Source organism: Stenella coeruleoalba, assembly GCF_951394435.1.
Source record: "Stenella coeruleoalba genome assembly, chromosome: 3".
NCBI classification, from domain to species: Eukaryota; Metazoa; Chordata; class Mammalia; order Artiodactyla; family Delphinidae; genus Stenella; species Stenella coeruleoalba.
Genome location: NC_137148.1, coordinates 70,520,622 through 70,537,611, shown reverse-complemented (window position 1 = coordinate 70,537,611; position 16,990 = coordinate 70,520,622). Strand labels below are relative to the sequence as shown.

The following is a 16,990-nucleotide window of genomic DNA, read 5'->3' as shown; positions in this document are numbered from 1 at the left end:
TGACTTTCAGGAAAAATGAAAGTGGTCTGCCAACACAAACCTGCTTTATAACACAGACTCCAATCTTTAGGAAAACAACTCAGTAATAAGTAAAAATTCTTTACGTCTGCCTCACAATCCAAAGCCCATTGTATGTGCTGAATGGTTAAAGTTCTAGTTGGCAGATAGACTTAATTTCACAAAAGATACTAAACAAAACACATCTAAGAAACATCAAGGACAAGTGGGGTAAGTAGGAAATCCGTGAAGGCATGGTTCAGCATCAGGGTGACATGGTCAAGCAGAAGAGACAAGTCTCTTTTTAGAACGTCTGCTGCCCTCTAACTGGTGTAGCCAAGAATAGTCTTGGCTCGAGTGTATTCTTGGGGTATTTTCTAAGAATACACCACAAAAGGCACTGAGGTTTCACAGGAGTTTCTTCTTAGTCTAACATTATACGTTATTATATTATTTCCCTGAGAAACCCCCGATAGATTGGAGACTTGATTTTACTTTTAAGAATCTGTAATCAGGAGTCTTTAGCTGGATAAGAATCAGAAATCTGATTTGCCCCCATTCTGCAGTAGGCATATTGAAATTTTCATCATTCCCAGATTTCTGACCTCCAAATGTTTTGTGGTTGCCTTTTCCCTTAGAGCCATCCCATGAAAAAGATCTCCTTTCCCCTCAAAAAAAAAAAAACAAAAAAACAAAAAACTGATTGTGATTTACAACAGCTGAATAACTTATAGTTGGTAGTGCTTTCAACAGCGTTTCAGGCATTCAGGGCAAAGTGAATATAAGACTGAAGTCTAGAAGGTCATAATTTTTTCCCACTAAAAACTATTTTAGGTGCGTTGCTTCCGGTAGAGCAGTGGGTTGTATGAGCAGTTTTACTATGTACAAATAAAATTACATGAAAAGCCGTAGGTTTATTTGAGACACAAAACAATGTCCTGATATTGGAAACTAACTTACCTTAAAACTTTTAAAAAGTCAAATGTAAAATTAATTGATGGTAGTGAACGTTATCATATACGTAACATCTCTAGTTTAACAAGACTGTATGCTGTAAATATTTTCAAAATTGTTCTGTTGAAAGAAAAAAAAAACCTTAAGTGGGCAAAGCATTTTGCTGAAGTAAAACCCGAAAATCAATACATCAGAGGTTGAGCTGTATGTTCACTTTAATGTTTTCCTGTGGCAGTTTGCTCCAAATTCCCAAAAATAAGATACCATTAACAAACTACCAAACAAAGTAATTTTTATAACCTGTGTATGAGAAATTATTTTCCAGATATCTAATAGTGGATACTATAAAATACTGGGCGCTTCCCTGTCATGTTGAGTGGTTCTGATGAAGCTGGTCTCTTAAATAGACAGTAGGTGGGTAAACATCTTTAACCTCTATTACAGGGGAGAAGATTATTGACTAAAGTATTACAAAATCTACCTTTAAAAGCATACTTAATCATCCACTCAAAATAGCACGCTGAAAGTTAAATAACTGCTCTGGCATTTACTGTAGCTAAACCCAATATTTCCTATTTGTAAATATTTATTTATCCAGAAGGAGACTAGAAATATGGTTTGGAACATCACCATTCTGTGCCCCTTATGTAAGTCCAGTGTCTTTTGAACCAGAATTGCTATTCTTGATGCCCAGGTTGACCATGTTCCACATCACTGCTGACTTAGGAGGCCCTTTGAGTCTCATGTCCCTGGTCTCACCCTTTGTTTCCTCTCTTCCTTTGTGTTCCTGTAATTTTAGGATGAGGTTTGACAGAGAAGGGTTTTCAAAATCTCAGAGTATGACCAATTCCCAGGAGCAGGGCCGTGTTGTGCTTCAGAGCATGGACTCTGGACACGCTGCTGGGTTCAAACCAGGGCTCAGCCAGCTGATAGCTGTTTGACGCTGGGCAAGTTACTGGACCTCTCTGTTCTTCAGTTTTCTCTTTATGTAACACAGGGATACTCTTAGCACCTCACAGGGTTGTTCTGAGGATTAAAGGTGTTTTATATCCAGGTATAATAACAAAACACATTGCATAGGTGCCTGTACTGTTCTGGGTACTTAAGATGCATGCTTGCTGTTGTTAATACTATTGGTAATTAGTACTATATAAAATGCTTGCTGTTGTTAATATTGCATGGTCGTGTTGGTCAGCTGCCTTGGGAGAGTAGGTGGGAGTCTCTGATTCAGATGACTTTTATGCTTCTCTCACACTGATGAAATCATTACTTAGCGTGTGAAAACCAAGGCTCAGTATAGTTGAAGGAACTCTAATGGAGACCTCATGACTAGGAACTGGATTTATCTACTTAATCCTCCTTTGTCCTCGATGCCCATCTGCCTTGTAAATCTTCCCAACTCTGCTGCCTCATTCAGACCTCATTCCTCATGTGTTCCCTGGCAGATGTGTCCTAACTAGCTTCCTTATAACCATCTAACTCTGTAATGTATCCTTTCCACTGCCACTATTGCTGTTTTCCCAGTACACAGCTAACGACGCCCCTTCCTACTCACAAACAACTTTGACTGTTCATTTTCTATGGTATAAAGTTTAGGAAAAGTTTATTATAAAGTCTACAGTAGAAAGTTAACATGATCTGACAGGCTTGTGTTAGCCTAGCCTACTTTTTCAACTTCTGAAAACTGCATCCTCTGAAATGATCTATATTTCACCTTCATAGGAATACTTATCCTTCTCAAACACAGTCGTGACTCTGAGATCTGTCATGAATTCCCTCTCTCCAGGAAGTCTCTCTCTGAACCGCCTAATGAAATCCTGTGCACTCTTAATTGCCACCCTTCTACCATTCTTTTTCCTAGGATATCATGCAGCCCGTCTTTTGGTAGAAAGGTCTGTATGAGTAAATTATTATTGAAATTCATCTTGATATAGAGACAACCTATGGCAGTAAACACTTGACAGTGTAGAAGAAAAGATCCAGCATCTCAGAGTTTTTTTTCATTAGGGAAAATTTCTACTCTGAGTCTACTGCTTGCAGTTAGCTAAGGTAATGTGCTTTGAAATGATTAACAGGTGCAATAGGTGAAAAAGAAGCTTTAATTAACTCCCTATTAACAAATTTAGTAGGTGGGCACTTGCATGATTTTCTGACTTTTATATTATATGGTTGATAAACAGTTTGTCTCAGTGGTGTACTTGGTCATCAGTGTGTAATCATTACCTAAAATAGAAAATGTTCTCAAGTAGCATAAAGAGGAGAGACCCTTGATGTTTGAAATTAGCAAGTTACACATTATGTTTTCTGTTCTCATCCCACATTCCCTCCGTAACTTGACTTTTAGTCCCATTCCTGAATCATTCTAATTTTTCCAGCATGATTTGCATATGTGTTTTGTGAGCATTTGAAACGCTTAACAGACTAGTGCTCTGTGTAGTATTAGCCTCTAATTATGCACGATTTTGGAGGAGAGTGAGTTCAAGGTGGGCCGAGGTTGACTGAAAGGTATCATGAAAGCACTGGGCCTTTGCCGATCCTTAAAAATGAATTTGAATTAAACAGGAAATCAAACACTGCCAGTTATTGAACTGCTAGAGCAAAGACTCAGGCTTATTCAGAGGATGGTGAGCTTGGCTGTGGCCACTGGAAATTAGGTTAGATAGACAGAGTGGGTCAAACTACGCACAGTTTGGAGAGCCAAGCCAGGGCACTGACCCACTAGTGTTAAGTATGATATGAAAAAGGAACATGAGAGAAGCAACACTTGAGAAACATTTTTAAAGAAAACCTTGGGAGTGTACATTAGGTTTATTATAACACATATGCACAAAAATTTGCATACAGCTTCAAGGAGCTCACAGTCTTCCGGCAGCCCATCTTAAGGCTTGGTGAAGAACCCTTCAACTAGAGACCAGGAACCCAAACAGGGGGTTATGGAAAGACCTAGTCAAATGGCAGCAAAAGCCTAAATTAGGATGGTGGCAATGGAAATGGAGGGAGACATTTTTGAAGAAAAGTTAGCAAGGTTTGGAAACTAATTGGATATGGAGTTGGAAGAGGAAGCGGGAATGAATGAATAGTCAAAGATGGCGACTTGAGAGACTCCAAAAACAGATCGTGCCAACGAAAAAATTAACCTTGCTCCATGAGGACTTGTTTCTGTTTTGTGCTTATTAGATTTATATTCTTGTATTTATAATTGAAAGTCCAGGAGAGAAAAAAAAAAATGACGTGAAAAGACTCATAACGTCTAAACATCCCAATAAGAGAAAGTTTCAGAAGTTCGGGCTCAAAGAGAGCTACATACTCAATTGAGCTCTGTGAGACAAGGCAAAATGTCCTCCTCACAACATCTTAAGCCAGGAATATGTTCTTTGAATTTACAACTTCTTAAAATAGGAGTCAATTTTTAAAAAAAAGAAAAGAGAAAGCAGCAAGTGTTTTCAAGTTAACTGGAAAGAAAAAAAATTTTTTCTCCTAACACCACATTTGAAGTTTTGTGTATTTACAGTAGTTTTAGTATGAGTGTTTAGAAACTTGTAACCAAGAGACGTAGATTCTATTATCCTTTATGCAAATTATATCGTGAATGCTTAAATTGTTTTCTGTGAAACAATATTTTTAATCAAACGAAACGATAAAACAAACGAACTCTAAAGTTGGTCTGTTCTTCGTTTTCTTATAATCTATAATCAGGAAATCCATTCACTCATGCTTTATAATTTTGGGGCTTTTAAGTGGTCAGGGGAATGTGACATCTGCATGCAGTCACATCCAAATTGATAATTGTCCCAGGCGGAGGGTAATTTTAAAACATGAAGGAAGGTGGAATCTGTATCTCAGAAGGTTATTGAAGGGTGGCGGTTCCCACCTCCCGACCCCTGACTTTGAAAGAGACTGTTCTTTTGGGCGAATTTATCTTAAGGTAGGACAGCAGCCTCAACCAAGGCCAAAGCGTCCTGAGTGGGGAGGCGGCTGCGGCTTCCGAGCCAGTTTAAATGCAGGCTCTTCTTAGCAGTAAACCACACGAATGTATTCATCACTGATTTTCAAATGATAGGTTTCTATATCACTGGTTTAGGATCCACAGCCTCACATTCCTGAATCTATATTATGCCAAAAGAATAACAACTTGGTGGCTGGAAACAGAAATGGTTATTATACGGCTCCAAAATGCTAGCTGGCACAATATGCTAAAAACAGCAGAAACTCACCGGTAAAAGGCAGAATTTATTTGTTCTCAAAAATAACTTTATGCTCTAAAAATATGAATCTAAGAAGTGTCATCGTGGTTCAAAATATTTTACCTTCAATATGTAAACACCTTAAAATATGTGACTAATCTTCTAAAATGGCATAATTTCCAAACAACAGGAAATATTCCAAGGGGAAAAATAGAATGCTTTTCCAATCAATTTTTTAAGTTTTGAGGCATTTATTGGGTGAAAAACTATAATATATGTTTGCTTTTTTTTCCCCCGACTGCTGCCCCAAATCATTGTTTAAAATGTGGGCAGAAAGGGGTAGGCTTTGTTGGAATTTCTCAGAGTTTACTGTAGAAGATGTTTGGTTTTTTTTAATTTAAAAAAAAAAGAGCTTTTCTCAGAGCCTTCGTGCAGCATTTCCATTTTCACACACTGGCCCAGTGCTCGTCATATCACAGGACAACACATTTCATAAAGTGGTTTTACTTCCTTTTAGCAAAATAACTCCTCCATGCAAACCAGTATCGGCATCTACGACGCCGGGGTTTTAGTTTCTTCAGATCTGTTCAAGCTTCATTGCACTGCTTAACTGACTTCTTTTTCCCCCTTTCTTTTGAAATTACCCAGCTAATTTTCCATTTGATTGTTTATTTAAACCAGATCTCACGGAGGCTTAATAGATAAGTGACATAGGCATTCAGTGTGTCTGTCAGTCTGAGCTTCAGCTGACAGGAAAGTAGAGAGCAAACTTTGTCTTGGTTTTCTCACTCCCTTTTTATCCAGTGGAATCTATTAATTAAAACGAAAGCCCTAGCATAGTCACGATAATGATTCAGTAAGACACCTTAAATATAAGACTCCTGTGAGCATTCCATTTGATGGAGCGTTTTTCTAAGTGAACATATCCTTTGTATTTCTCCTAGTGGAAAAAGGTAAATTGCATTTGTTTCATAAAATAACTTTTGCCACAGAAAACAATCCAAATTAACTGTAAAAAAATGTTTTGGGCTTTTGACATATTTAGCTGGCTTTAGAGAATTTAGCTAATTTTCTTGAAGTTTTATTATAGAAGAGTAATTTACATACAAATTCAACCAACACTTCTTAAGCAACTACTTTATACTTGACACGCTTTGGGGGAGGAGTTGTTTGTTTTATTTTGTGGGGTTTTTCTTCCAGTAAAGTGGAGAATTTTATGCATAATCCAATTGACAGATTTAATCTTGTAGTTATTTGTTATATATTCAGCCCGTTTATTCATGCATAAAATGAGACAAGTAAATGAATGGGGTATGAAGAACCAGTGTGCTCTGCACAGTGTGCCTCAAATAGATTCTAATTCAAAAGATGTGCCCATAAATCTCTCCTGAAATATACCTGGGCTTTGCCTTCCCAATTCCTCATCATAGCTCAGGTCATCATGGAAGTTTCCAGACTGGATCACACTATCAGGCCTTCCTAATGACAGAATATCCCAATACCAGTAGATCTCTCTGTCCACTTAAAGGCCTGTGTTACCTCTGCTCTGCAACCTTCAGGGGTCTGCATTTCCACCATTTAAACCCAAGACATGTTAGCCTGGAATTCACAGGCTAAACTTCTGTGGGTTCCACAGCCCAGCCCTCCACGTTCCTTCAGGGTCTCTGACACTCCCCTCTTTCCATGGGTTGCCTTCTCACCAGGATGTTCACGTGCCACCTTGAACCTTTCCCAGTGCCTGGTCACAAGCCCAGAGATCTTACTACCTCCTCTCTTTTTTCAAGACTCACATTAGTTCTTGCCTCTTCCGTGAATCTTGTTTGGATAATCTCTTCCCTCCTGGGAACCCAAAAGCACTTAATCTGTATTGCTCTGTGGCACATCACCCCAGGCTGCCTTGTCTTAGTGCGTATGTTTCACGCGTGCCTGTATTGGATTGCCACAAAGGGACTGCAGGGCCTGAGGGGGCTTGAGGGACTGAGGACCGGGGGCTTGTCTCTGCATCCCCACTGGGTAGCACACAGTACCATTCCTCCTGGGGTAACAGATACTTGTGTTTTACGATAATGATAATGATGACAGTAACAATGAGGTTTGACTGTCTCCTTTAGAGAGCTTTAGAAAACAACTGTCTAGGTAGGTTTCCAGCACGGGTTGTTGAATCACCTAGGTGGTTTCTCTTAGCACGGGTTGTTGAATCACCTAGGTGGTTTCTCTTATTCTCCAATCAGAGATGGTAGAGGAAGCCAGCAAGGGACTTTCCGGTTCAGCTCAGGTTGCATCGACTCCCTCCACAGCTCTGCCTGTCATGGGACAGTATATTTTGAATTATGACAAATGGACACCTTCAGATAGCCATTTGTCTGTTAGTGGAGGGCTAAGCGTCAGAGACCAAAGAAAACCCTTTCAGGACGGTTGCCACTCAGTGGCTACTCCTGTGCCCTGTGCATCAGCACTTTAGTGGAGGCATCGTCCCCTCATTTCGGCTCCTGAGAAGGAGTCCGGCTTTTTGAAGTTCTGTGTGAGCAGGAAAGCAGGGCTTCAGGTTCGTACACTGAGCTTAGTGAGGAGAGCAAACCAGATGGAAGAAAGCCATAGGGAGAAATCGCTCAAAGACAAGGGGAACTGAATAGCAAAGCGTGTGAGAGGCTACTACACCTCCTGCGTGTCCTAGAAATTATAGTCTTGCTGGTATGCCCTTTTTCACTTAAGGACACACAGATACACAAAATAAAACCCAAATCGCTGAACCAAAAGAGTGAGTCATGCCAGCCAGGCCTCCGCCGAGCTAGTCAATTAAAGTGCAGGACCAATTCAGTGCTTTTCTTAGACCCTGAACGACTGACTGTCTGACTTTCTTCCCAAATTTTTTTTTTAATTAATGAATTTATTTATTTTTGGCTGTGTTGGGTCTTCGTTTCTGTGTGAGGGCTTTCTCTAGTTGCGGCGAGCGGGAACCACTCTTCATCGCGGTGCGCGGGCCTCTCACTATCGCGGCCTCTCTTGTCGCGGAGCACAGGCTCCAGATTCGCAGGCTCAGTAGTAGTGGCGCACAGGCTCTAGTTGCTCCGCGGCATGTGAGATCTTCCCAGACCAGGTCTCGAACCCGTGTCTCCTGCATCGGCAGGCAGATTCTCAACCACTGCACCACCAGGGAAGCCCCCGAAATTTTTTTAATAGAATAAAAGTATATGCTGGTTTCTGGGCAAGTTGCTATCTATTAGGTCTCTTCTCATTAAGAGTTTTTAATCTTCCTTCAGAGGAATGTTAAATAACTGATTGGGTTCCTGATGTGGAGGCTGTCAGTCATCCTGTGAACTTTCAGTGTACGTTATTGTCTCACCCTGTTAATCCTTTATTCTTAATCTCATGTAGTGTATTCTCTAGAAACATTTTTGAGTCTAGATTTTTTTTTTTCCTCAGTGCTCTCATTGTTTTGTGTTAACAGGGAACGGGTATGGCAACCCCCGAAACTCACCAGGTCTGCTGGTCTCACCTGGTAACTTGAACAAGAATATGCAAGCAAAATCTCCTCCCCCCATGAATTTAGGGATGAATAACCGTAAACCAGATCTCCGAGTTCTTATTCCACCAGGCAGCAAGAATACGATGCCATCAGTGGTAATGTGAAATTACATTTTAAATAAATGTTGCTGTTTTGTATATGTTTTGCTATTTGTGTATTTGTCTAACTTTATGAGTTACTCACATGCTCCCAGAAAATTAACACGTCAGTGCTATTGCTGGGGCCCTGTTGGATTTAGCTATTATTTCTGGTAACTAGTGTGCATTTTCCCTTTTCCGTGGAAAAAAAAGAACCAACATCCAAAAAAACTCCACTATAGGGCTGGTGTTCTGGGGCAAAGAAAACATTTCCTTTTAAGGCCTCCAATTTATAATTAGAAAAAAATCATTACCTAGTACTCTGCTTATGACACATATGATTTGATTTGACCAATGGTAGAACCACACTCACAGAATGAGGTATTTCATAACAGATTTTTACAGTATTGAACTAAATAAGTATGTCCTTAAGGTACTGACAATGAAAAATCTTTCTCAAAATTCCTAAATGAACTTTCTCCCGTTAATTAGCAATTCTTTTCTTAGGTGTATTGCAGTGATAATGTTTAATGTATCACATGCCTATGCACTGCCTCAATTCATCTTTCCAAATATGCATTTTATGACAGTAGTTACCTCTCAAAAACAAATTGTCTTAAAATTCTAGGCATTTTGAGAACAAAGGTTATATTTTTATTTTACATCAAAAAACAGTTGTGGCACTTATAAGAATAAATAAATACGAAATATAAATAATATCCCTGGAAGCTATCATTTTTCTTTCTCCTGGGTCCGCAGGACGAAGGTGAAGATAATATTGTGGGACCACATTCAGCAACAAAGAGACTTACATCCGTGTTCTCCAAATTAGCTTTGCTTAAGAGCGAGAACATTTAAAACCAAGATTCAGCAGACAGATTTAGATCATTCTGCAAACACATTTTTTTTTCTTTCTCTGCTCTGTGGCAAGCTTCAGGGTAAAACAGTCCTGCAAGCTGATTAGTTTATTATGGCACGGTGCAGATTAATTTTGAATATCAGCCCCCAAAAATTCACAAAATGTGCAACATTCCCTTCGGAAAAGGCTGGATAAATAAAACCTCCCACAGGGCCACAGCCAAGCAGTGTGGGCCATGCATGGCAGGCTGTCTCTATCAGCAGATTTATTCCCAGTCCCTTAAAACTGAGGCTTTCCCAGGGTTTCTTGCGAGCCATCCGTCAGGTCTCTCACTGGCAGCCAGGTGCGGCTTCCCCCCTCCTCCAGCAAGTGGGGTTTCAAAGTACAATCTTTTTTTTTTTTCCTCAAAATGTGGTGGTGAAATAATGAACGTTGAGACACTGACCTGTGCTGAAAACTGGATAGATTGTCTTCATGTTTGAGACAAACAGCTCATTAAAGAAAACAAAGAGTGTCTTTGTAAGGAGTTATCTTTAGAGTCTTGAGTTTTAAAACTGTTTAAACTGTTGTGTCTATCAGAAGATGCTTCTCCTTTTGTTGAAAAGATTTTGCCCAATTATAAATATTTACAGACACTAATTAATAAAACTCCTTCCGCATGCTCTCAGTCTGAGGATGTCGACCTGCTTTTGGTAAGTGGTGAGGGTGCTTCTCTTCAATGGCACGTGCAAGGAGAAATCCAAAGTGACTGTTAGGTGGAGAGGAAGCAGTAGTAAAATGGAAAGATTTCAGGAGTTATTGTGTGTCAATATTGATTATATTTAAATGCCATTCATTTCAAGTATCACTCATAGGTGAGATATCAGGTTATCTATTTTTCTGTGTCAACCTCTGTAAGTAAAGGCCATGTTTTCAGTTTATTTTAGGATTTAATTTATAGTAAAATTGTAACAAGCAAAAATATCCTTAGTTATTTAAAACCATGAATATGCTTATTTTTCTAAGAATTAAATTCTCAAGATATTTAAATTTATATGAATTTTTAATCTCCTTGCTCTAAGGAATCAAATATATGTTAGCTGCTTTGCCATCTAGTTTGAGGGAAGGTTAGAAGAATCTGAAAAAAAGTGGTCAGAGCACCACCTGCTGGTCAAAATATAGCATGAACCCTCTACCCATCTGCTCTGGTGTGTACAGAACTGAGCATAAAAACCACCATGGTTGATTTTAATTTTTTTAATTTGCATTTGAATAAAAACTGAAACAATAGAAGTACAGTATACATATTTCATCAGTTTTCAACATAGTCTGTTTTTACCCATAATAAAGCTATGGTACTTGTTACTAGTTCAGTTGCCTAGGAGATACTGATGTAATGGGTTACTATGGCAACAACTGGTCTCTTGAAGGATTGTAAATGATAGGGTTGGCAGAGTTCATAGAGACACATGTTAAATGATTAATTTCATGAGATTTGTACCAAGTTCTCTTTATGTGCAACACTAATACTGAAATCTAGTATTTTTAACTCTTAAAAAATTCTATAAGTAATATCTTTTTATTTACTTTAAAAGAATCAAAGGATAAATAACTCCCAGTCCGCTCAGTCATTGGCTACCCCAGTGGTTTCCGTAGCAACTCCTACTTTACCAGGACAAGGGATGGGAGGATATCCATCAGCCATTTCAACAACATATGGTAACGGTGAGTAGTTTGCCATGTTCAAATAATACATTAAATACTTTTTATTAAAAAAGCAAGATGAAAAAGATATTACTCTTTAGTCTGCTAGGAAGCTTTATTTAATACCTGTGGAGTCCAGAGCACTATACCATTACCTATTCATTACTAAGACAAAGTGAATATCCACATGTTTCTTTCTTAGTGAGCAAAAGTTTTATTAACCCAACCTGAATTCAATATATAGGAACAATTTCAAGAAAATGAGCTATTGTTTTTTTGATGTAATAGAAAGCTCACTTTCTCAAGGTTGTTTAAAAAACATTTCTAGGTCATCAAATACTATGTACCTACTTGTGATACCAGATTGTAGTTCTAATAAACTAGAATTGCAGGCGGTATTACATTGAAGTTTTCACAGAATACTTAATTTTTGGTATATAGTATATCTCTTGTAAATTAAAATTGTCCCTAATGTTCTATCTCCCTCCCTTCTGCAAATAAAAAAAAGCATAACAATCATTAAATAATACTAATAGAATATTTTAAAAATTGAAAATGATTATTCACCACTTGATAATTTCCAAATTGAATATGTTCCCTAACTCTCTTATTCTCTTCTCTAGAGTACTCTCTGAGTAGCGCAGACCTGTCGTCTCTGTCTGGGTTTAACACCGCCAGCGCTCTTCATCTTGGCTCAGTAACTGGCTGGCAACAACAACACCTACATAATATGCCGCCATCCGCCCTCAGTCAACTGGGGTAAGCAATATTACTTCTTTCATAATACACTTTTAGAATGCATTGTTAAATGACAAATGGCAGTCTCTAACTGTGTGCTCTAATGTCCCTCTAGAGGATGTAAAATTCTACTTTATCAAAATCTGGAAGTTTAATACCTTTCAGGTAGCTTAAATATTACTTTCCTTCTTCTTTATGAGGAGGGAGAGCTCTGTGATGATAGGGTATGTTATTTCCCAGTTGTTTTAGGCTATATTTGTTTCTACTTCTGTCAGTGATAAGTTTTTCTTCAGTCAAGTTTTCACATAGTTCATGTGGGACATAAGAAAACATTTATAGTTATTAGTTTTTTAAATTTTTGAGATATTTGAGAATCCTTTTCACTTAGCATAAACCACATAGTTCATGCCTAATGTAATGAACATAGTTAGCCTAATACTCAGAGGGTCAGCTATTCCACTGATATACAAACTTCATATATTTATAATGTACTCATAATATAGTTGTATATTCATAGATGTATGAATTTAAATATATGTATATGTGCATACATACACTAATTATCTAAATTTGGGTATAAAAATAATTTTTGTTGTTTTCTGAAGTCAGAAGATGTCTATTTCTGCCCCCTTGTGGTACTTTTGAGATATGTCTTTATTATAGAAATAACTCCTGTCATTTATCAATAGGAAAGTTCAAATCTTAAAAGGCCCGGAATTCACAAATAATACTACTTGTAAAACCATTTTTAAGTTTAAAACATGAACCAAAGACATGACTTTCAGTTTAATAACTCCAAAACTTCAATTAATCTTCAAAAGAAATTACTAGGAGGATATAAAATATTAAAGACAAACCATTTTTATACTTATATTTTAGAAAAGTGGGGTATGCCTACCCCACTTTTACTTTTCTGCTGAGATGTTGGTTAAAATCGTTAGCTAATTCTATGTTCATATTCTAAGGAGATAATGAGAATAAAACTCTGATTACCATCACAACTTCTCTCTTACTCCGCTCCAGCCCCACTAGCTTTCACGTGGAATTGATTTCACATAGATTACTGCTCTGGTTGTGGAGTCTTCACCCATTTACTATTTGCTTATATGCATTTTACTCACTAATCACTATTGTTGAAACTCTAACCTCTCATGTAAAAAAATAAAAGAAATTCACTTGACACTGTTGCTCTGCTTTCAAAGATTAACTTTGAAGATATGTTATATGTTGAACAGCAACAGAATGTCTCTATTTAGAATAACATTTAAATTTAACCAGAAATGTTAACTATCCAAATAGACATTTATGGCAGTAACTTTTTCAGGCAGTTATCACTAACTACATCGTATCAACCAGGCAATCTTAAAATACATACACGTGGCATTGTACTTCTGTGGTTCGGCAGTGAATCCACTGTTCGTGCTTCTTGTCAAAAATAAAGGTAGCTGTTTACTTCTCATTTTTCACAAAATTCATCCATTATAGGACTGACTTTCCCTAGAAATTATTAATGTCAAAAGCCATATTATTTTCTCCGACTATGGCTTTCTTTTCAGTAACACCCAATAATTTGCATTTTTACATAGAAAACACATGTATTTACGTATTTTAACTACACTACAATTTTTAAATTCTCTTCTTTTACATGGGAAGAACAAAATTCTCTGCTGCCTTTAATAGAGGCTTCAGTAAATGAGAAAGAAGTGACAGCCCTGGACTAGAGAGGAACTGAATTACAACAGCCAAGGATGAAGCATTTTGTTTAATTCCAGTTTCTTTCAACACCAATTCTCATGGTGCATGAGTTGACTCTGAGTTATGTGTTTTTATTGCACTTAATCACTTCCCTTATCCCTCAAATAGATACCCCTTCCAGCCCTTCTAATTTTAGCCCCCCTGCCTGCTTTCCTTCTTTCCCTCCTTCCTCCCTTCCTTCCTTCCTTCCTTCCTTCCTTCCTTCCTTCCTTCCTCCCTCTTTCCCTCTCTCTCTCTCTGTCTCTCTCTCTCTCACACACACACACACAGTAGTTTTCAAAAGGAGATTCCTTCAAATGAGCTAGCCTATGCTCACACGATTAAATATTAAAAAGAAAAACCCAAGTTGTAATATTTTTGTAAAATAAATTACATGAGCTGCCTTTATTCCTTACAATGTAAATCAGTTTTTAAAAACTGATATTTTTGCAGGCCAAAGTAGTCCCAAATGCTTGTGTGGTGGACTCACATTCTTTCGGATAGATACAGTATTCAAAGCAGAGTAAAATACCTTTCAGCCCACCTAAGTAGAAATTCCTCGCAGCCCAAGAGGTTGCCACAATTCTTTCTCAAAATTAAAGAAGTATGAAAGAGCTCTTCATATTTTGTTCATAGAAATACCTTTAAGTCCTTAAAGCTATACTGTTAGCACTATCTAGTATCTGATTTTATCTAAGCAAGTTAAATAACCAGCATAAACTGACCTATGTAGGGGGCAGAGCAGACTGGCAGAAGAAACTTGCCATCAAGGGTTAGCAAAAGTCATTCGAATACTAATATTTGAGAAAATGACCCTCAAATTTTTTGGTATTTTTCTCCTACCACCTAAAACAAAGACAACCTATTTTCTAGAAGCATTTCCATCATCATCCTTGTTGATGTGGGTATTCAGTACATACTGAGAGATGACTTTAAGTAAAGATGATTTTTAAAAGGTTAGGTTACATATAGTTTGATAGTCTAATTTCCAGGCGGGGGCAGGAAGAAATTTGAATAAAGCTACCCAGTCATGTTTCATTTCTCAACAATATGGGGAAGGTCGTTGTTTCCCCAGCTGGAAGGAAGGCATCTGTAGTAGCTGGGAGCTTGCAGCAGGACTGGATATGGGAACGTGCATATCTGCTTCCCCATGCACCTCCTCACATAGGAAGTATCTCACAATTATCTGTGTCTGTAAAAATTTTGTTCTCAAGAACAAGTAGACCAACATGCTTATATCTGAATCTAGTATATACACAGCGAAGTGCTGTCAATGCTCCTTTTTCAAGAACATACATCTTTGATAATGGAGACTAGCCAATTAAACTTCATTCTCTTTTGAATCCCATAGCACAGTATAATGAAGCTGAATCTAAGATATCACTTACAATGCATTACTGTGGATTTAGTGTCCCCAGAACTACTCAAAATGCTTCATGAACGCTTTCACTGTCAAATGAAATGCCACCAACTAAGTGTATCTTATCTTAGGGACTAGCCTATTTGTTTGTAGGGAAGGATAAACAAGTTAGTGTTGTATCTTTTGTGGGGAAGAGAGATAGCAAAATCTATACAAGCCAGCTGACTTTGGGAAATGGAGTGAATAAGTAGAAAAAGCAGCTTCCAAAAGCTGTATTAAAGAAACAGCATTTTGATTATATTATTTTTTGCTCAGTTTATGCAGATTAACTGCTTATACTGGTTCAACTCACCAAATTTTTTTGTCTAATTTTCCATGTCACCCTGCCTCTGAATCTAAATGTCAAAGGGCAGGCAAAGGTATTTATTGATATGCCACTTTATCTGCAGACCCCTAATTGACATTCATTATTAAACAGTTGTGTGATTCATAGTAGAAGCATTTAATTAAATTTTAGTGAAATAGTCTTTCTTAGCCAGAGCCAGGAAAATTCTTTCTTCCGGAAATCAAAAGATGATTTCCTGTGACATCAAAATGAATCATTAAGTAACTCTGAACCAAGATAAAATAGTCCACCATTATGGATCCTTTTGAAATACAGGTGTTCCCCTCCTCATTTCAATACCTTTTTGATTTAAAGAGTATTTAATTAAAAGTCTTAGAAAATTAGTGTACTAATATACAATGTAAAATAAAAACAAATAAATAAAAGTATAAACAGGTGATTGAAAATTATATACACTCAATGTGTAGTATCTTGATACAAATGCTAAGACTGCGTTGATTCTGTAAGATCATAAAAGAGAGAGAAAGAAAGCCTTATTAGGGAAACAAACAATTCTCCCTTCTGTTATTCTCTACATTAGCTCATCTATTAATAAGAGAAGGAAAGTAATTCTTTGCCAGTAGGTGGTGCTTTTGTATAAAACATCACTCAGAGATAAACTCATTTCTAATTTTGTTATCTGTATGTATCTTGAACCTGAATTGCATCTTCCAAAAGCCCAGCCCCAAAGTACTCCACTTTTTCCTCTGAAATACATGCCCGTTTTCTCACTGCTTACAGTGACATTTTTAATACTATCTAATTCTCTCCATTGGAAAGTAACGTAATCACATACATGAGTAGGTGGGTTTGCTTTCCTGTTTAAAGTGGGTGTGTCTGTATGGATGATTCTTTACTGTGACTCTCCTCCGTAAAAGAGATATCTGTTCCCTCTTGACAATATGGACAAGTAACACTGACTCTAGCCGTGGATGTCAGTGCGCTCAGAATGTAAGAACAGTACAGGCATCTTAAAATTGATGTCAGCAATATTACTATGGTTTATCCTGATCAAAGTCATTGTGATGGCTAGCTACACCTAAGAGCTTAATGCTTTTCCCTCCAGAACTTCCAAGTATCTAAATTCTCCCACACCTTGGAAGAAGGGCAAGTTATTGCTATCCTGGAATTAAATGAGGATTAAGGGTTATAAACCCAGTAAAATCACACTAGATCCTTTTTTACACCAACCTTTCCTTAGGCAAATCCAGATTCATCAACTAATGACAATGATAAATTAGAGGAGTGGTCTTAGTATCCCAGCAGGGAGAGACTAGCTATAATAATACTGAGGTAATTATGGGGGAAAAAACAGTATTTTCATCCCACGTAACTGAGAAAGGATGAAGAAAGTCAAATTCTTTCTCAGTTTTAGTGGGATAGGAAGTCTTAAGTGTCTTTAAGCCAATACTTAAAATTTCCTTCCCCATCTTTCCCGATCCTAAGCTTTTCACCAGAAACGGTTATAGGTAGCATTTTATGGACTCTATTTA

General features: G+C 37.6%; 1 protein-coding gene across 8 annotated transcripts in view; it reads left to right on the top strand.

Annotated features, from left to right (window-relative positions):
- The window catches only part of MEF2C (myocyte enhancer factor 2C), a 155,099-nt gene that overhangs the window by 132,857 nt on the left and 5,252 nt on the right, over positions 1–16,990 (top strand). For all 8 annotated transcript variants that reach the window (XM_079916164.1, XM_079916163.1, XM_079916165.1 and 5 more), the window contains 3 exons: positions 8,584–8,756; positions 11,172–11,301; positions 11,904–12,039. In XM_079916164.1, coding sequence (XP_079772290.1) covers positions 8,584–8,756; positions 11,172–11,301; positions 11,904–12,039 — 439 coding nt within the window. The remainder of the gene's footprint in view (positions 1–8,583; positions 8,757–11,171; positions 11,302–11,903; positions 12,040–16,990) is intronic.